The 20,891-nt window shown below is 47.7% G+C and overlaps 1 protein-coding gene across 7 annotated transcripts in view; it reads right to left on the reverse strand.

The window, feature by feature from the left end:
• The window catches only part of ITSN1 (intersectin 1), a 95,530-nt gene that overhangs the window by 10,841 nt on the left and 63,798 nt on the right, over positions 1 to 20,891 (reverse strand). For 6 of the 7 annotated variants that reach the window (XM_050332775.1, XM_050332770.1, XM_050332773.1 and 3 more), the window contains 8 exons: positions 20,432 to 20,637; positions 19,695 to 19,777; positions 18,167 to 18,333; positions 14,616 to 14,661; positions 12,526 to 12,647; positions 11,066 to 11,180; positions 8,253 to 8,444; positions 907 to 1,028 (listed from right to left, as the gene is read on the reverse strand). In XM_050332775.1, the coding sequence (XP_050188732.1) occupies positions 907 to 1,028; positions 8,253 to 8,444; positions 11,066 to 11,180; positions 12,526 to 12,647; positions 14,616 to 14,661; positions 18,167 to 18,333; positions 19,695 to 19,777; positions 20,432 to 20,637 (1,053 nt within the window). Of the gene's footprint in view, positions 1 to 906; positions 1,029 to 7,367; positions 7,943 to 8,252; positions 8,445 to 11,065; positions 11,181 to 12,525; positions 12,648 to 14,615; positions 14,662 to 18,166; positions 18,334 to 19,694; positions 19,778 to 20,431; positions 20,638 to 20,891 lie in introns of those variants that run through there. The other variant, XM_050332774.1, reaches the window with a different exon arrangement.

A 20,891-nucleotide genomic window follows, 5' to 3' on the forward strand; every position in this document is an offset into this window, starting at 1 on the left:
GCAGGGTCAGAAAATGAAGCCATTTAGAATGTACATGTATAACCCAGGTGACTGAGGCTGACTGGGCCCTTCTCCTTAGTGAGGAGGGGAGACAACTTGCCATCAGGGCAGCATCTGTCCCTCAGGGGGACAGAATTCCACCCTGCTCTGTGTCCCAGACATCCCCTGTGTTCCCTGAGAATGGGTGGGACTAAGGGGAGACCTCAGAGATGTGAGGGCCATGTGGCTTTAACAGGGAATACTCTGAATTTGTGGTGCTGGTGGTGGTCACTCAGACCTGGAGAATCTGTTTGAAACTTGGGAATGTTAGTTCTGATCTGGATAATCTGTTTGAAACCCGGGAATTTCAGAGAGGGGTCTCCTGCAAAAGGTCTCAGGATTTCTTAGACAATACACCTCAAATATGTTTTCCTTTGGACTCTTATGGAAGTTCTGATTTCTCCCAGAGTGTCTCAGGTTTGCATATCTTGACCTCTTCTCCAAAACAGGGCTTTGCTTCAGTGCCAAAAGAATTGTCTGTGCCAATTCCATTGTTTCCTACGTCAGGGATGTCCCTTGGAACACGTAAAGCACCACAGCAAGTGATAACCAAGGGCCACTGTGAGCGTGGAAAATGGGCTTCCTGTCAGGACAGCCACTTCAGTTTAAGGACTTGTACACGAAAAATCCCCACTGAGAGTTGGGAGCTTTGCTCAAATGACACTCCACACATCAGCACTTCGGTGACGGTCACAGCAGGGCTCAGCATGAGCTGCACCCGCACACCTGGATCCCTGAAGGATCCCTGAAGGATCCCTGAAGGATCCCTGAAGGAACAGATACCCCTGAAGGGCAGGGGCAGCCAGGAAGGGGGCAGGGTGAAGTGGCTGGTTCAGCTCAGGGGGAGGGTTGGGGTCTCTGCCTCACCTCGGTGACCAGCTGCAGGTCGTTGACGTAGTTCTCCTCGGTGACGATGAGCTCGTGGATGTAGCCCTGCCTCTTCCTCTCCGTAGGAGTCAGCATGTCCAGCAGGTGCAGGTCTGCACACCCTGGAAAACACAACAGGATCCCGGGGTTTACCGATGGTTCCTGATGAACTGACTCAGTCTGGAGCAGCTGCAGCAACGCTGCCCAGGAACGCTGCTCATTCACAGGTGAGGGCACAACCTCAGCGGTGCTTCCCTCTGGCCACTCCCAGCACTGGTTTGACACCTTTTCTGATCAAAGGCCTTCTCTAAGAGTGAACTTTTCCCTGCTGACCAAGCTTTAAACCCCCCTGAGGGCCACCTGCCCATTTTCCCCCTCGCCATCCCCTGAGCTGTGTCATTCCACGGAGCCCAAAGCAATCCCACGTGGATGGCTGGGAACAAAAACGGGGGCAAGAACCTCCTGTGGTGGGAAGAAACTGCAGAGACATCCCCAAAGGGGAGAGGGTTAGGGAAGAGCTGCAGTGGGCACAACGCTCCCATGGCACTTTGGAATGACCGGGGACCCTCCGCTCATGGATACTCCGAATTCCAGGGTCTCCTTCAGCCTTCCAGTCAGGGAAATCCCCCTCCAGAAGGGGCTGCAGAGCTTATTTACCTCTTCCCACTCAAAAATTAAATTTAAAAATTAACCAATTAAAAACTGCTTCTGAATGTTTGAAGGACTAAGTATCTGAAGACCCAGGAAGGTCTTTGGAGACCCCTCACATTTCCCGAATTTCCAGGCCGAGGCAAAGGGGTCGAGTTTTTTCTCCTTTGGAAGCACAGGAAAAGGCTGTCACTAAGAACTCACTTCCATCAGTTTTAACTGCTGTAAATCACCTCCTGTGTAGCTGGGAGACTTTTTGTACAAATTCCACAATCTCAAGTTTTATTTTCTATGCTGAATTAGACCCAACATTTAATCCCTTTTTTTTTTTTTTTCCTCTAGGCTGTTACTTTTCAGGTGAGTTTAATGCAATTCTTCTGAGAACACAGAGTGTTGTCTTCCAGTTTTGACTATTTTTACTGCTTTTTGGCAGAAAATACAACACATTTCAAAAAAGCAAAGGTGATTTCAAACAGGGGGAAAAGGGTTTCCTGTATAAATGATTTATTTCAACTATTTTTACACCACCAAAAATTCTGCAGTTTAATTCTTTCCCTCACCCCTCACCAAAGTCTGGGTAAATTGAGTATATTCCCCAAGGAAACAAACCTTCCTTCTGGAAACATGAGACCCTGGACAACTCTTCCAGTTCTTTGCATATAAAGTTAATATTTAGGGAGTATTTACTGCATTTTTTAGCTTCCTGAATGTAACTCAGGAGCTCAGACTGTGCCACTAAAAAGGCCCTCGTGTAGCCCCCTTATTTTCATGGAATGCCATCACTGGCTGCTTTAACTCATCTGTGCTCCTGAAAAGGGAGATTTGACTTAAAAATTAACAAAAAACCCCGAAATCAAACCAGACAAACCCAGAAAAGTAGATACAGACACTCGAGGTTGTTTCCTCTCTGATTCTGAAGCTGGGGAGGGATCAGAGTGGCAGCACATGTTGATGATGATCCCTTGAGATTCGGGACCTCACAGCCCTTGACAACTGAAACTGATTTGAAACTTGGCTAGAAATAAAAAGCAGCTCTGGAGAATTATCATTTCTATGCCAAAATAAACAAATTTTGGCCCGTTGCAGAAGCCACAAGTTTTGTTTCTGTTTAATAAATGCCTGATTTCAGAGCAGTTTCTTTGGTATCAGGAAAAGCAGAGGTTTGAGGAGCAGGACCAGTTCTCCCCTTGCACTGTTGGCTTCATGAAAAGCGAGCCAAGTGTTTAATTATTTTTCCCTCTGGAATTTACTGTTCAAAGAATCCGATGGCCTTGGCTTGAAGGGCTGTTTTCAACCACCAGCCTTTCAGAGGAAGCAGTGACATTCTGAACAGGGAAATATTTTAGCAGCTCGTTTGACAGCTGGGATGTGAATGGGCTGTTCTGAACTGCAACAAATGGTCTCCTCTTGGACAAGAAATATTTGGGGGAGATGGCCCAAATCTGAGCAGAATGTGCAGGAGAGTTCCCTGATGAAGGACTTTCTTCCTGAGGTGCACAAGTACAGAGATTTTCCTTGTCTTTGGAATAAAAACACTGGAGAAAAACTGGGTTCCTTTCCAAGTGGAAATGTCAGGGCTCATTCTTCATGGATGCCAAAGGACTTCCATGAACATCTGAATCCCACTGATCAAAGAATCATGGAATGGTTTGGGTTGGAAGGGACCTTTAAGGGGAAGGGACCCAGTGCCACCCCTGCCATGGGCAGGGACACCTTCCAGCAGCCCAGGGTGCTCCAAGCCCCGTCCAACCTGGCCTTGGACACTTGCAGGGATCCAGGGGCAGCCACAGCTTCTCTGGGCAGTTCTTGGCTACAATCAGGGTCAGGAAAGGCTGGGAAATGACAACTGATAAGTTGGAATCACCAGCACAACTCCATCTGCACACACCTCCCAGCCTGGTGGCATCACCCCCTCTGCAAGTGTTCAGAACACGAGTGGATGTGGCACTTGGGGATGTGTTTTGATGGTGACCATGGTGGTGGTGGTGGGCTGAGGGTGGGACTTGATGTCATCCTAAGGGTCTTTTCCAACCTTCACGAGTCCATGATTCCATGTTTCTACTGATCCCTTTCCAGATCTTTCTCTGCTTGGGGAGAATAAAATCCTACGTGTGAGGGCACAGAAATATAAACCAGCAGAGTTAACCCTGTCCTGGCTTGGTTCCTCCCACATCACTTTAAACCTCACCTCTGAATTAGGAGCCCTGAGCACTGATGGGCAGAACCAGCAAATGAGCCTCGAGCAGCAGCCACAGAGCCAGGGAAGTGCCCAGCCCAATTCCAGAGGGTCTGCCGTGAAAATCGAGGGGCTGTGCAGGCTCTTCCCTTGGAATGGGGAACGTGGAAGCTAAATCAAGTGTTCAAACCTTTTATCAAACAGTATTTTATTGGTTTTCCCTTTCCTGGGCAGCCCTCCAGCCATCACCTGGAGCAGGGACAGGACCAGGGAAGGGCTGGAGCTGTGCCAGGGCAGGCTCAGCTTGGAGCTCAGCACAAGGTTCTTCCCCCAGAGGGTGGTTGGCACTGCCCAGGCTCCCCAGGGCAGTGGGCACGGCCCCAAGGCTGCCAGAGCTCCAGGAGCGTTTGGGCAACGCTCTGAGGGACAGGGGGGAGTGTTGGGGTGTCCTCAGCACTCCCTGCTCAGCCAAGGAGCAGTTTGTTATTTGCTGTTGGTGTCAATTCATCTGATTCAATAATATTTGAGGAGTGTTGCCCCTGAATTTGGTGGAGTTGTCAAACATAAAGTTTGAAATAAGGCACTCACTGTCATCAGGAGAGACTGCACAGGGGCTGCTGCTTGACAAGAAACCCAACAGCCAGAGCCAGTCAGCACAGAGCTCTGCAAAGGGCTTTAGAACCAGAGCCCCAGAATTATTTAGGTTATGGTAACACCAGGTGTTCAGTGAGCTCATGGGGACAGAAAGTGATGCCACTGAAGCTCCAAAATGATTGAGGTTTAAATAAAACTGAGCCCGAATATAAAGCAAAATGTTCTTGACAAACCACAAATTTCAGACTCTGAGTTGTTCTGGACAGGTTTCAAGTATTGAAAGAGATATGAACGAATTCCCTGAAAGAACATCCATGGGAATTTGTTTTCAGCAGTTGAATACAGAAAAAAATGGGAAGAGCAAAATCCCCCAGCACTGGGAGTGGTCTGTAAATCCAGGCTCCTCATCCCTCCAGTGGCAGCTCCTGTGCCCAGGACTTGGCAGTGAATTTAAAGAATGAATTCACAGAGTCCCAGGATGGTTTGGGTTGGGAGGGACCTCAAAGCCCACCCAGTGCCACCCCTGCCACGGGCAGGGACACCTTCCACCAGCCCAGGGTGCTCCAAGCCCTGTCCAACCTGGCCTTGGACTCTTGCTAGGGATCCAGGGGCAGCCACAGCTTCTCTGGGAATTACTTTCATACTCCCTTTATCTCATATTTATATCTATATATGTGTACATATACACAGAAGATCCAGAAAGGCAAAGGAGTCAGGGCAGTGTCTTGTTCCCTACGGCTCAGGGAAATCCCTGAGAGTGAGGACGATGGAACACTCCCCTGCCAAGCTCTAGGAGCACAGCTGGAACTGGAATCATGGATGAACATTACAGGCATTCCAACAATGTCACTGTAAATCACAGCTGAGCATCTTTGGCTGGGACGTGTTCAGTGATGGAACTTTACACCCTTCTGCCTGAGGAGTCCTGGCACAACCCACCCCAGTGGCTCCTGTGCCTCAGGCTGGACATCAGGAGGAATTTGTTGCTGGCAAGGGTGGTCAGGCCTTGGCAGGGGCTGCCCAGGGAGGTTTGGAGTGCCCAGCCCTGGAGGTGTCCAAGGCAGGCCTGGCCGTGGCACTCAGTGCTCTGGGCTGGGGGACAAGGTGGGGATGGGGCACAGGGGGATCCATGGGCTGGGAGAAACATCTTCAAAACATCTTCAAAACATCATCCTGCAGGAGGCTGTAAGAGCTTTATTTTCCTTCTCACTTGAAGTAATGAGAAAGAAAAAAGCAGCACCTGAATCCCCCCCCAGCTGAAGTTTTGCAAACATTTCCCTGTATATTCACTGCCTGTTCACTCCACAGTCCTCATTTATTCACTGTCTGCTCACTGCATATTTCTGGGCTGAAGCCAGAAAACCCAAAAAGTCCCTCAGGAGAAATGCTTTCAGTCAAGTGAATTTTTCAACCCCACAGCTCAGTGTGGGAGAACAGAGACATCCTGTCATTCCAGTGACATTTAATGCACAAAAGAGTGGCAGAGGGGGGTCCAATCTGGCTCCATCCTCCTCAGTGAGCAAAGCAACGGGCCCTGAGAATCACAAATATGAGGTGCTGTTACATTTCTGCAGCACCATGGAGAAGAATTAATTTTTTTTTATGGTAGGAATGAAAAATTTGTGCCTGTTAAATGCTATCCTAATGAAAAGTTTGTGGTGTTAAATTCTGCTCTAAAAAGGAGGAGGATCAGTCCAACTGTGCAAGTTTTCAGACTAAAACACCGAGCCCAGATCCAGGTAAACCCATGGGAGAACGAGGAAGGATATCTCATTTATCTACCTGCATAGCACAGCAAAATAAAACTCAAGGGATTTGTACCATGTAGAGACCCTGGAACAGGGAATCACAGAATCCCAGGATCTCCTGAGCTGGGAGGACCCCCTGGGATCATGGAGCCCAGCCCCTGGCCCTGCCCAGGACACCCCAACAATCCCATCGTGAGCAGTAAGCTTGCAGAGAATTTTTGATTAGTTATATTTAAATATATTTAAATAAAATTCAGAGTGTCACAGTGAAAAAGTGAAAAGGGCTTTCCAGGCTGTTCTGGTGGCAAGTCCATCCACGCTCCAATGCAGCAACGAGACAACAAACACATGCGGGTCTGTCTTTTATACCAAGGATTTAATTCTCTATACATGGAACTAATTTGAAAGGCTGTATTACAGTTGTTAAAGCTGCAGGTTTTTATATATTTATATAATTTACATTCATAGTGATGAAATACTGAAGTGCAATTGAATGAGGAGCTTCACTTGTCCCTTGCACCGCAGGACGGGTCGGGGTGGGAATGCTGCCAGCAGGGGGTTCAGGAGTAAATGAAACACAGAACCAGGGCATAACTAAAGGGCAAATCATTAGTAAAGGGCTACATTGTGCTTGAGGCATCGGGAGGAGAGCACTGACAGCACCAGGAATTCCACCAGGAACTAACACGGCTTAGCTACAGCACATCTACAGCAACTCCACTGTAAGCTCCATTTCATATTAATTCGTATAAATTCCACAGTCTAGTTTAAAAAAATGTAAACATTGGAAATTAATTGCAGGGAGATAGTTCTATACATTCTTTGTTGTCAGGAAAAGGGCTCGTTCCAAACGTGCCGTTCCCCAGCAAAGCGACCCCGGGAGCTGCCCCAGTGCCCAGGAGGGTCCTGCTGGCACCGAAATGCAGCCAGCCAAAGGGCACGGCACAAACCAGGGGCTTCTGACTGTTTGCAGCTACAGGAAATGTGCAAAATAAAATCGACACGAGCGGGTGGAACATCTCGCGAGCTCGGCTCTCGTGCGCGGGCAGGGATTCCTGCTCTCCCCCACGGGTTACACACTCAACAGGCAACACCTGACACACACAGTACAATAACCACGCCAAAACACCTGCCCCTGGGCACATGGAACTCATTGGAACTCCTTCTGGTCTTTTGTCATTAACAAAAAAAAAAAAACAACAAAACAAACAACCCGGAAAAAAAAAAAAAAGAGACATATTGACAACACTGGACAAGTGAACAATAAAAAAAAGGAAGATACATAAAGTCTCCAATTCATGGACATTTGGAACAATTTTAATAGCACATGCAGCATTCCTTGATAGTGGGTCTTTTTGCACAACCAAAAAAATTGCAATGAAGAAATTTAATTTATACTTTTCCTTCCAAAGGCTAAAATATATCTTTAAAAAATAGTTGTTTTAAAACTACCCAAAGCACCTGTGCAAAGGTGGAAACATTAGTTTGGTAACTCTGAAAGCCACAAAAGGACCCACTATCCTCTGATTTTTATTTTTTTATTTTTTTTTTTAAATTTTATTTTTTCGTGTGTGTGTGTGTGTTTGTTTTTGTTTTTGTTTTTGGTTCTTTTTTTTTTTTTTTTTAATAATTAATTTTTGCATCTATCTGCAGGTCATGAGCTCAACCATTGCGATTCCATGCAACTAATGGAAAAATGAGGTAAAACTGCTCTGCAGTGTGTTCTTCTACTCAGAAGGCAGTAGATGATCATGCTGGAAGCCACATGATCAAGGCTGCATCTCCCATCATCCCTCTGGGCACTGTTATGGGATAGTGGGTCTCTTTGAGGACTTTCAAGCCTGAGTGGGGGATGGACAACATATGATTCCTAGAAAAAGGAGGAAAACAACACATAAGCAAAACAAAACAATGAGCAAATTCAAGCAAGGAAAATGAGTCAGGCGTGTCGAGGGCATGGAGCAAAAATGACTGGGGAGGGGAGGGAGGGGGAGGAAAACATGCCGGGAGTGGGGGGGGCATGGGGGGGGATGGGAACTGAAAATAAACCAACACAAAGGGCTGCGCTAGGAAGGTCTTCAAAGAGACTCGGCCGAGGGCACAGAGGGGCGGCGGGGCCTGCGAGCCTCGGAGCCGGCAATGCTGCATGTTTGACCTGAGACACACACAGGGGCACTCACACTGCTGGCTGGGGTCCGTGTCCGTGGTCAGCTTCACGTAGTTGGACGGGAAGAGCCCCACGTGGCCGTTGACCTCGCCCTTCCACCAGTCGGGGTCGTCCCTGCTGAGCACGGTGATGATCTGGCCCTTGCTGAAGGCCAGCTCGTCGTCGTTCTGCGCCGCGTAGTCGTACATGCCGATCACCTGGCACACTGAACACAGCACGCTCAGCACGCTCCTGCGGCCCAGGCACCCCCACACCACCCAGTGACCACCCCCTGCCCTGCCCAGGACACCCCAACACTCCCCCTGTCCCTCAGAGCGTTGCCCAAACGCTCCTGGAGCTCTGGCAGCCTTGGGGCCGTGCCCACTGCCCTGGGGAGCCTGGGCAGTGCCAACCACCCTCTGGGGGAAGAACCTTGTGCTGAGCTCCAAGCTGAGCCTGCCCTGGGGCACAAAACAGCCACAAACTCTGCACTTGGCTCAGCACAGCCCCGAGACACCGCCCTGACCCAGCCCAGCCTGCCCCCCTCCTGTGCCCCTCCTGGTGCTCAGCTCAGCCCTCACCACACTGGCTCCAGGGGATTGAAAGACCCAAAGAGTTTCATGGAATACACTGGATGGGGTTGGGAGGGACCTTAAAGCTAATCTTAGAGCTCTGCCCAACCTGTGCCAGGGCCTGCCCACCCTCCCAGCCAGCAATTCCTTCCCAATCTCCCATCTCTCCCTGCCCTCTGGCAGTTTGAAGCCATTCCCTGTGTCCTGTCCCTCCATCCCTTGTCCCCAGTCCCTCTCCAGCTCTCCTGGAGCCCCTTTAGGCCCTGCAAGGGGCTCTCAAGTCTCCCTGGATCCTTCTCTTCTCCAGGTGAGCCCCCCCAGCTCTCCCAGCCTGGCTCCACTCAGGAACTTTGTTTGGAAATGCCCAATAGTGGAAGAAGATTGAAAAAATATTTAGGAGAAAGTCAAACCCTTGAAGGACATTGGCCTTCTATTGACAGCTCTCTTTTGCTTTATAAATATATGGTTTTTTCTACAAAAGCATCCATTTATAAAGAACTGCATTTTGCATCTTCAACAACCTGTTGTGAAAAGCAGAATCCCAGAATGGTTTGGGTTGGGAGGGACCTCAAAGATCACCCAGTGCCACCCCTGCCCTGGGCAGGGACACCTTCCACCAGCCCAGGCTGCTCCAAGCCCCGTCCAACCTGGCCTGGGACATCCCACCAGGAGTGGTGGGTGGAAAATCTGGGAAACATTTGAAATTCCAGTATCTGAAGCTCCCTAATCCAAGAGAAAGCCCCTGGTGATGCCCCTGTAGTGTCTGGCACACAAAAATCTTGGAGAACATGAGAGGAACAGGAAGCCTCCCAGGCCATCCCAGCTGCCCTTCAGCTGCTCCTGCTCCATCCCAAGAGAGCACCTTCCCTGGTTCTCTGAAGCACCAGGACTTTCATGGAGAGAAACAATTTCCTCTGTTTCTCTCTGTTTTCTCTGGCCAAGCCACAGGACTGCTGCTGTTTTCCCACCAGACATAAGACTTCTATTACTGAGCCTTTCTGGCAGGTTCTCTCCATTAGATTAATCCTAAAATTTGCTTTTATTTTCACTCTTGTACTCGGCCAGAAACTTATATTTATCTGCCAAAAAGCTTCTCTCTCTCTTTTTTTTTAATTCTGATTTAATCAAGATTTTGATGTTCTGCAGGCAATGAAAAAAGGGTTTCAAACCTCGCTCTGTAAAATTTACCACGTGGGAAAAGTCCCAGACTGTCAAACCTGAAATAATTTCAAAAATGCCTATAAATTCCCATCATGTTGCCTTGTAAATGTTTGAGTCTCAATGCTGATTTACCATTTTAACCCCAAATTTGTGAAGGTTTGGGGAAGACTGATTTTCTGCATCTTTAGATTTCTGTCAGAGGAGCCAGTGAGCACCAGTTAGAGGAACACAGAATCATGGAATATGATCCTTAGGGTCCTTTCCCAACTCAACCATTCCACAAGTCCATGAAAAAATCTCATGGTCTGTTGCTCTTGTGTCGTTTCCTAAACCTCAAAACACAGACAAAAGCTCCATCTCCACGGAGCACTTCCCACTGCCCCGAGGAAACTGGGAAGGCCCTGTGGGAGAGGTGCCAAAAAACCTCTAAAAACCCTAAAACCACCCCCTCTACAGCTCTAAGAACCACTCTACTCCAGTGAGCACAGAGAACTGTGCCCCTTGGAGAGCTGGAGATGCCACCTGGCAAATGGAGCTCCCCAGAGGGGCAGGCAGAGCTCAGGGCAGGGAAAGGCTCCCCAGCAGCACCTGAGCTGGGCAGGAGCACAGCAGGGACCGGAGCAAGGGGGCTGCAGGAGGGCAGGGCAGGACAGGACAGGGCAGGGCAGGGCAGGCAGGGAAGGACAGGAGAGGGAAGGACAGGGAAGGACAGGACAGGGAAGGACAGGGCAGGTAGGACAGGGCAGGGCAGGACAGGAGAGGGAAGGGAAGGACAGGGCAGGACAGGGAAGGACAGGGCAGGACAGGGAAGGACAGGGCAGGACAGGACAGGCAGGACAGGGCAGGACAGGACAGGGAAGGACAGGACAGGGAAGGACAGGACAGGGAAGGACAGGGAAGGACAGGTAGGACAGGGAAGGACAGGGCAGGGAAGGACAGGGCAGGGCAAGGCAGGACAGGGCAGGGAAGGACAGGGCAGGACAGGACAGGACAGGGCAGGACAGGGCAGGTAGGACAGGACAGGACAGGACAGGGCAGGACAGGGCAGGTAGGACAGGGCAGGGCAGGGAAGGACAGGGACAGGACAGGCCAGGCCAGGCCAGGCCAGGCTCACCTGCAGGCACTGGTGCCCTGGGCAGCTCGGTGGGGGTGCTTTTGCTGGTCCCTGGGCTCAGCAGCTTCACGTAGTTGGCAGGAAACCACCCGATCTGGCGCTTCTTCCCCCTGGCCTGGGGAGAGAACAGGGCTTGGAGGAGGAGGAGGGAGCACAGCAGGGCACCCCTGGGCCAATGTTTGAACTGTTTGCAGCCACAGCGCTTCAGAGCAGCAAAAAACTGCATTTTATAAGGAAAAAAAGGGCTATTTTTGGCAATAGTTGAATATTGCAACACTTCTGCTAGCATTTAACTGCTTGAAGAAATGCATTTAAATAGATACCTGACTGTGACAGTTCAAGCAGAGATCAAGGATCCAAATTACCTCTTTCTTTCAACACCTTGTGCCACCAGAGCAGGACAGAAACCTCCCCCTGGCACTTCCCCAACTGCCTTGGTCATTGAAACCCAATACAAGAAAAAATCCTGCCTGTCAGAAAGGTTATTCCAAAACTGAATCCCAGCTCAGCCTCTAAATCTGTGTTGGGAATTATTTTAACTCTTTATTCCCTCTTTGTGTTGTTAGAACAAAGTTGGCATTTTGGGCAGGGAGAATTTTGCCTTTAAAAATGAATTAATGCTAAATTTGGTTAAAAAAAAAAGGTCATCTAACAGATTTACTATTCTCTGACTACTTTGTCCCCTCTTAAAATCTTTATTAAAAAAGAAAGCACTTGATCTAAAGAGTATCTGGAGCATTAATTTTAAGCTATTTTTGGATGCTGCATTAAACCAGCTTAAAACATTGGCTTTATTTTCCCTCCACTCTGACCCCCAAGTGTGGAAGAGGAGAATAAATAGAATATTTATAGAATAGACAAGGGAGTGATAATGAAACAAAAAACAATTGTATCACATTAAAGTATCTAAAGTCACACTGAATATTTACACAACCAAAAATTAATGGTTTTAGGACCTCCCAGCAGCTGCTCAGGGAGAATTGTGGCAGATCTTGCCCAGGGAAGCTTCTTTTCTGTCTCAAAATCCATTTAATGGAGACTTTGTAAAGGCAAAAGTTACCAGCAGCAGAAAGGTCAGTGAGAACAAAGCCCAGAGGAATCCTGGGAGGTGATTTCTCCACAAAAAGATGAAAAAATATCCCCAGAAAAGGCAAAAAGGGCAGGTGGTAACAGGGAAAAAATAACTGAATTCCTTCTGGAGCCTCTGCACTGCAAATAAACCCTTGACATTTCTTCACCTGCTCAAAGGCCAAACCCCAAACCCCCTCAGTGGGATGGCCCCAAAACCCCTCAGGGATGGCCCCAGGGCATGTTTTTTTAGGGTATTTTATCTTCAAAAGCTGAACTGCACCACGTTCTCCAGGGATTTCTGACTGACACCTTCGGCGTTCGGAACCGCTAAAAAAAAATCCCCCTTTTTTTTTACCATGGAATTTGATTACCATAAAAAAGGCACTAACTTGGAGCTCTCCTTCCCACCAACCACCTGGATTCTTCTTCCTGATGAGGATGAGCTGCCCAGGAGCCAGAGTGAGCTGTTCTGGGCCCGTGGCTGTGTAAGAGGCAATAACTTGGGCAATTTCTGGGGGAGCACAAGGGGAAGAGAAGGTTAGTTTGGAAAAGCCTGAACACATTCTATCCAACATTATTCCTGCTACCATCACCGTGGCCTTTCTCTCCATAAAATCGGGATGCATTTGTGTATTTCCAGGGGTACACGTGGGAATTACAAAAGGAATGAGAAGTTCAGGGCACTGCAGGAGTAAATAAACAATAAACCAGAGGTGCAACAGCTCTATGGGTAGGAGATAAAAGTATCTGAAATATAGAATAACAACAACAACAATAATAACAACAACAACTGTACAGCTCTTAAAATGCAGTTTCATAATAGTGTTTTCCAGTAAATACAACTCTCTAAAATTCCATTTAGTCAAGTCCAGTTTTGGACTAAGCTCCCTAAAAGGAGGAGCCACACCAATGACAACATAATGAAGTTGCTCTGAGAGGTGCAAATGAATTGATCTTTCCCCACCAGACCCCAAATGAATGTTTTCAAAGGGTACCAAAGAGCATTTCTTTGGGAATGCTCATTCCATGGCCACCAGCACGGAGCAGGTGCCCCATGTGACCCCCTGCCAGCCCGGAGGGGCACAGGAGCCCTGAGCTCACCAATCCCTCTGCAGATCCCCAGGGCAGAGCCAGAGTTGGGGTTGGTTTGCAGTGCCTCCAGAGCCAGAGTTTGGGTTGGTTTGCAGTGCCTGGCAGAGCCAGAGCTGGGGTTGGGTTGCAGTGCCTGGCAGAGCCAGAGCTGGGGTTGGGTTGCAGTGCCTGGCAGAGACAGAGTTTGGGGTGGTTTGCAGTGCCTCCAGAGCCAGAGTTGGGGTTGGGTTGCAGTGCCTGGCAGAGCCACAGAACAGGTGTGGTCCCCATGGAAGCAGCAGGGCAGCCGTGCCAGGGGAACCGCCCGGCAGCTCCCGGGGCTGGGCTGCAGGGAACAAACACAGGGAGCTGGGGCCTGGCAGGAAAATCATCAGTGCTGACTCCAAACTGAGGAGAAAAGGATGACTGGGGGAATTAGGAATGGTCAGGGAAGCATGTGAGGCACGGGGAGGGTGGGGAAGCAGAGGGATGAGCAGTCCCAGGTCACTGCAAACAATGTCTCCTGCTGAAAGTCTGCAGGCCCCTGCATTTGCAGGGTTTCCCACAGAATTCCATTAATCCCTCCATCCTAAAGCCATTCAGGAGGCAAAATGAACCCCAGCAAGCAAATGAGTGGTGGGAGTTTCTCCAGATCAGGACAACCCCCCTCGCTACCCCAGCAGTTGCCACGTTCAGATCACAACGGGAGAGCAAAGATCTTCCCCTCCTTACCCCTCCCAGAACCAGAATTGCTCATTCCTACCCACAACAGGTGGTTCCCAAGGCGTGAGCCATCCCCTGCCCCCACCCAGCAGCATTAAGGACTTGCACCAGGGTCTCTGTGTTAAAGGAGTCACAACACAAAGTACAGGTCCAACATTCAGCCCTTGCCCCTCACAGGGAGAAAGAAATTCAGAGAAAAGTGTCCAGAAAAAAAAGTTCAAAAAAACCCAACCCAGAAACAGCTTCTCTTCCATGAAGAACCTTTTCATTTTGTTTGTTTGAATATTGGATTACCGAGAAGAGACTTTACAGCCCCTTGCAGGGAGGCTTCAAGGGGGTCCAAGAGAGCTGGGAGGGGACTTTGGATAAGGGATGGAGGGACAGGGTGAGGGGGAATGGCTTCCACTGTTCTGTTCAGCAGGAAGTTTACATTCATTTTTGAGCAGATTTTTATTCTCTGGCTACCTGCTACTTATGCCTGACATGTTAGAATGACTAGAGATGATGCATTATTTCATTAGTTACATTATTTATTAACTGCATTTATTACAGTTGTTTCCATCAGTGCAAACTACTACAAAATGACCAAGCCAAACATCCTTTATTTCCATGGGAAAGATTTTGGTGCCATTGAACTTAAACACTTAAGAACAAACAGAAGGTGCTGTCACAACACAGGACTCACCAGGTTTCTTCCCTAGGCTTCCCGTTTTTCCAGCTGCTCCTGGAGCCTGGAAACAGGAAACAAGATGCAAGTTTAGCACTCAGATTAATTTCTCTCCTTACACATTAAATTTAACCCACTCCCCAAGCATGGAAGTGAAAACCTCCCAGGAAGATTGTGTTTTTACAGAAATCCTTCCTGTTTCTGATGGCAGTAAATGCCTGGGAATAAACCCCAAGCAGTGTGTGCAAGGGGATGACTCAGTGCAAAAATGCAGAATTCTCTCCTGAGCTCTTCCTCCCCTTCATGGACTGCAAATATCAGTGTGAATCCAAATGACACCACCCTGGAGTTGTATATCTGGGAATCTACACAGTGGGAATTCTGCCGAGCTGAGTTACACCAACAGGAATTGTTTACAAACAGTTGGATTGTAAATATTCCTGAGAAACTCACTGCAGCCAGACAGGGTGGGATGAGGGATGAACGTCATCATCATCCTCATCATCATCCTCCAGGCCAAGGGATTTGCAAGAAAAGCCTTTGAACAGCCACAAAAAAACCAGTAAACCCTGGAATTAGTGCAGTTCCTGCTCCCTAAATAATTCCTTCTGTTTTCTCCTGGTCCACTAACCCTCTTATCTCCTGCTGTGAAAAGGTTTCAGATGGATAACATCAACATAAACCTGAACTGAACTTTGATCAGAACTGTTGGGTCACCATGAATATCCTCTTGCCTTCAACACTTCCACCCTCCTTCTCCTTCACCTTCAGGATGCTCCTTACAAACCCCACCCTGTCCTCTCCTGTCCCTGTCAGGCCCTGACTGCACTCACACCCACAAGGGCAGCAAACCTTCCTTCCCTCCCTGAGCCCTTTGATTCTCCTCAGGTCCCCACCTTGCTCTACAACCACTGGGACCTGTGTGACATAAAGAGTGAGCGAGGAAAGCATCACCCAGAGCTCAGACACAAAGCCTGGGTTTAGGTCTGGGGACAAGTGACAAGGTGGGCTCGACAGTCCCACGGGGGGAGGATTAAATGGTGAGCAACAGCTCAGGCTGAAAGGGGAACATCAGGAATTAATTCTGCCTTGGAAAGCGTTTCTTGCAGAGAAACACCCTCAGTGAAAGCCAAGGGTTTGGACTTTCAGAGCACACACCCCAACAAACTCCCATCCACACTGCTGGACTGGAAGCACATCCCTCGGGGGGGACACTGTCCTACACACAGCTCTGAAACACAGAGGGGTTACTGCGTGGCAGAAACCTCACAGTCACCTGGGCCAGGCTGACTTTGAGCTGTGTTGGAGGGCGCTCTGAATCCTTGGTGAAGAAGCAAAATAAACACACAGGGAAGTCCTACAGCACTTCAGTAAATAACTAAATTAACCAACAGTGAACCTGAGATGGACCCAATTTCTGCTCCATTCAGGAGGTGGAGAAATAGTTCCAATTCCCTCTGTAGAGGAAACACAGGGAGAGGACAGACCCTGTTGTGCTTCCCTTCTGCCCAGCTGAGACACCCCCTGAGCACTGCAGGGGGTTCTGTGGAAGGGATCAAGGCTCTGGAACAGAAGAGCAGAACTTGCTCTGTCAGTGAGACCCAGCAGCCTCATTAAACACTGTGCTGCAGCAGGACCCTGCACATTCCCACCAGGGTTATGTCCTGAACATTTAAGCAAAGTTTTGGAACCAGAGCCATCCAAACTGCTGGTTTCCAAGCTGCCCCCTGAGCTCCATCCCCTCAGAGGAATTACCACCACTCTCAAGGACAACACCCCGTTTCAGATCTGTTTCCATCTACCTCAGCCTAATGAAAACTTGGGCATGGACCACGGAGTGGTGTCATTGTTCCTTTGGAGAACAAAGGCTTTCCCACCCTGTTAATAAGTTGGAACTTATTATTATATATTATTGGAACAGGGAATAGTTTAATTTATCACCTTGGGGTGAATGGGCAGCCTGGGCAGAAGAACAAATTAAAAAATTCTTCTGGTGTGGAAACCACTGAAGCTTTGAGGTTTACAGGAATTTCTATAAACTCTGCACTTGTTGCTGAAAGATCACCACTGTTTGTCTTTGGGTCTGAGTCAACAGTGCAGGACACATGAAATTAATTCCCTCTTTTAGGACCATTTTCCCCCAGCAGGCAGCTGTCCAAGCACAGCAGAGATCAGAGTTGACACAGCCAGGACTCTGAAAGCCTCTGTAAAAGCTGGCTCTGTGAACAAGCTGAAGAGCAAAACTCTGCCATGTAATCCAAATTACCCACTTGGACACGGAACTGTGTCCTGCAGGCACAGGAATCCCTGCAGGGAATGTGGACACCGAGGTCTCCACGAGCTCTCAGCTCTTTCCTCCCTCTCTCATCACGACTGTAGCTGCAGGTGGGGATTTTCAGCAGCAAGAAGGGCAGTTGGGGCACTCTGGGGTGAGGTGCACTGGGATGGCTCAGCCCAGGCAAGCCAAGGTCAGAGAGACATCCCATTGACCTTCCTGACAAGAGCAGTGTCCACCTGCAAACACCTGAGCTCTCCACAAGGATGTGCCAACAACTCCCCAACACCCCTCCCAGGGACTGCAGGACTAAGTGGCATTAACTCCCAAGCTTTTGCAATCCTGTCCTAGAGGGTGTTGCTGGGATTTCTGGACTGTCTCTAAATTTCCCCTGTAAGGAGTTCCTACAGCTGCACATTCCACTGCAGGTTTTATTCCGTGGCTTTTCCACCAGCAGAAGGATTTTCAGGAGCCACTTTGCTCAGGGTTGCAGAGTCTTTCACTGAGTTGTGTCACACACACACACAATTCCAGCAGACAGACTTGTGAAAAAGCCTCTCCATCCAAATCCACAAAATCCACTGGTTTGTACCTATTTACCTTTTCACCCCCCATTATTCCAGAAATATAAACTAGAGCTCCTTCTCATCAAGTGCATTCAACTCTGACACAAAGCTAATTCCTAGTACTAAATAAATTATCCCCCTAAACAATATAAATGAGAAAACATCTTTTTAGGATGCCTAAAAAAAAAAAAAGAAAAAAAATCACATGGACATGTTTTATGGAATTATTTCAGGATAAAAATAGATGGAACAGAACCTCTATTATTCAGACAAGACCTTTCAAATAAATGCAGTAGTTTTGGCTAAGTTTTGTTGCCAAATTTGTTACCCTTAATTGCAAGAAAATGTCAATAGGGAACAAATACAATAGGTTGAAATATTACTTTTTTTTTTTTTTTAAATAATGGCAGCAAGATCCAGCTCAGCCATTAAAACCTTACCTGGGGAATCAAATAATCATGGCTGTTCTGCTTTGCCTCTGCCCAAGTGCCATGCAAACCACTGACACAGGCAGGGTTTATTTTAACACATGGCCCATAAGTCATTTGTGATGTTGTGTGGTAAAACACAACTGTTACTGCTGTCACTGCTGTTCCTCCTTTCCAAGCTCCCACTCAGTAAAACTCCACCAGATTTTTGTTTCCCTTCTGACCCAGCGACTTCCAGCTACGAGAACCCCACACGAAACACCCTCAGCTCCAGTTGAGAACATTTCAACGTTTCTCTACCTCAGAATCTTTGAGTCTCACATAATTAGATGGGAAAACTCCTGATTTATCACCCAGCGTGCCCGTCCACCAGTCACCATCTTTCTTTGTCACCAGAATCATGTCACCTTGTTGGAAAGTGAGGTCTCCTTGCTCCGAGCTCTCGTAGGTGTACATGGCAATGTACTCTGGGGGAGGGACACGAGAAAAACAGGGAAAACACTTCACACACTGCTTCATCACCACGGGAAAAAGCCAAGAAATGTCAGTAGTTTATTCACAGGCTCGATGGGAGACCAATTTCTTGTTTAGTGCTCACAGAGAGCTCGATAATTAATGCATGAAATGGTACCTATCAGAACTAAACACAGTGGATCGAGGGGCTGCCTCAGGGGGATTTTATATGATCTGCTTTATAATTAAAACATGCACAGATCATTTAGATCCCTCTGAAAACACATCTCCCAGTGGTTCCTGGTTTGTGCTGGTGCCTGGAACCGTCAGTGCTAGGGCTGGGAAGTCCCAGTATCCAGAATTTTGGATCCAGCCCTGCCTCACAGCTGCTGTTGGCCCAGGCCTACCAGGAATTCTTTGCTGCCCTCCTGCCCACAGAGGGGTCTGAACCTGTTCTGGCAAGAATTCCAACCAAATTCCTGTTCCCAAGGAATGGAAGGTGCTAAATCCAACCTTTTTATGTCTTTAAAAAAGCTCTATGATTTAAGAAGCTTATTACTTAAAAGGCTTTATTATTCCCTTAAAAATACAGCTTTTTGGAAATGTTTTCCCAAAAGTTGAGTTCCTTTTTAATACAAACATATAACCTGATATAAATCTATAAATATATACAGATATGTAAGGAGGCTCAGCATGCCTTGTTGCTAATAATATGAGGAAAACCAGAACAAGATGATCTTTAGGGCCCTTCCAACTCAACCCACTCTCTGATAACATGAAATACAGAGTGAGCCAGACCAGCTGTATTTTGAAATAACTGGATCTCCCCTTCCTTGTGGGTGGATCTTTGTCTGTCCCCTCCACTCAGGAATTCCCCTTTTAATCTGATCTGATCTTTCTCTGTCTGTGCCCCAGGCTCCACCTGTAAAACTGAGGGGGAGCCCTGAGCAGGAGGATCCCAATATTCTCTAACTCACTGTCACTGCTTTAATTAAGAGCTTAATGAAACATTGGAAATTATCTTTGGGGGATACTGAGACATTTATTCCCAATTCCTGACATCATGGAGTGCATGGACAGGGGTGTTTATTTGGCATAACCCCCTTCCAGACCAGAAATTGTTACCAAAATATTAGTTAAAAAAATGAAAATACAAAATACAAAAGATATCTCGTGACATGTTAAATTATTTCTTCTACGTACACAACACACACAAATTCCTACTATAGCGACTTCAAATCATTGCAGAGGCAGATTGATGTGCACTTCACCTGCAACCCCCCAGAGTGGCTCTAAGGGTGATTTGGGGAACAAGCAGAGCCGTGGTGGTGAATCCCAGTAAGATCCTCTCAGTGCCATGGCTTGAAGTCCTTACCTTCCCCTGACATCGTGGCCTTTGCTGCTGGGGATGCAACTCTTTTCAGACTAGCAGGGCTTTCTGAGGACCCAGAATCCATGCTTGAGGAGAAAAGAATGGTTATATAAGAAATTCAATCTCTTCAGAAAAATTAGCGTTATATTTCAAACTCAAAAATGCAAATGCACCCCCAAGCAATTCCCCGTGTTTTAAAAGAGCAGTAAATGTGCAAAATAAAGCTCTGAAGTCCAGCTGTGGTTTCACTGAGGCAGATGCCTTAAATAGAGAATTTTCTGCATCTCCTCCTCTTCCCCAGCAAAAAAAAAAATGATCTAAGATCCTCCTCATTTGTATTGCTAATGTTAATGTTGCCTTCACATTACACAGAATTTAAATTCCTCCAAGAATAATGAGAAGTGATTTAGATTTGAGGAATCTCTTTTAATTTTGGGGAAAGATAAGCTGTGACTTACACAGGTGCAATTCATAAAATCCAACAGACTCATTTTTTAGTTGCAAATCACCTAAAATTAAGAAAGCCCACTAATCTTTTGTTGGTGAGGCAAGACCCAAGGAGAGCTGGGGTCAGTTTTATTGCCCACACGAATTTCCAAGGTTGGAAGTCCAAACTCTCCAGAAGGGTCAGATAAGAAAAGGCACTTCCACAGAGTAGATTCTCAGCTTTAAAATCCAACTGTGCAACTCTTCCTATTTATTTATCTATCTGTTCCAGTACAGGCAAAGCAAACAAATACCTGGTTGACTTCCTAATGGGGCCTGAAATGAGCTTCACGTAGGACTTGGGGAACCACCCCTTTTGTCCCTGGACCTCTCCAAACCACCACATGTCCTGCTGCTCCAGGACTGTGATGACATCATTCTTGTTGAAATTAAGGTGGTTGTCCTTTTTGGCTCTCCAAGGATACAAAGCCTGTGCTTGGAGCCCCTCCACTTTTTCACCCTGAAAAATAAAAGGAGACAGAAGTCAGTCAGGCCCCTCCTTTCACCAGAAAGCTGCTTAAGGAATTATATTCTCAGGCTGCTTATAGAGCAACAACACACAGCCACTCCCTCAGTGACAGCAATGCCAGCTGAACTCCCTAAGGAACTCCAGAAATGTCTACAGCCCTCCTGCATTTCTGCCTCCTGACACATAATCAATATTAAGTTTGCCACTGCTACTCCACTTAACCACACAATCCACCTGGGAGTGAA

Source organism: Myiozetetes cayanensis, unplaced genomic scaffold, assembly GCF_022539395.1.
Source record: "Myiozetetes cayanensis isolate MyiCay16 unplaced genomic scaffold, myiCay2020 scf5-8, whole genome shotgun sequence".
NCBI lineage: Eukaryota > Metazoa > Chordata > Aves > Passeriformes > Tyrannidae > Myiozetetes > Myiozetetes cayanensis.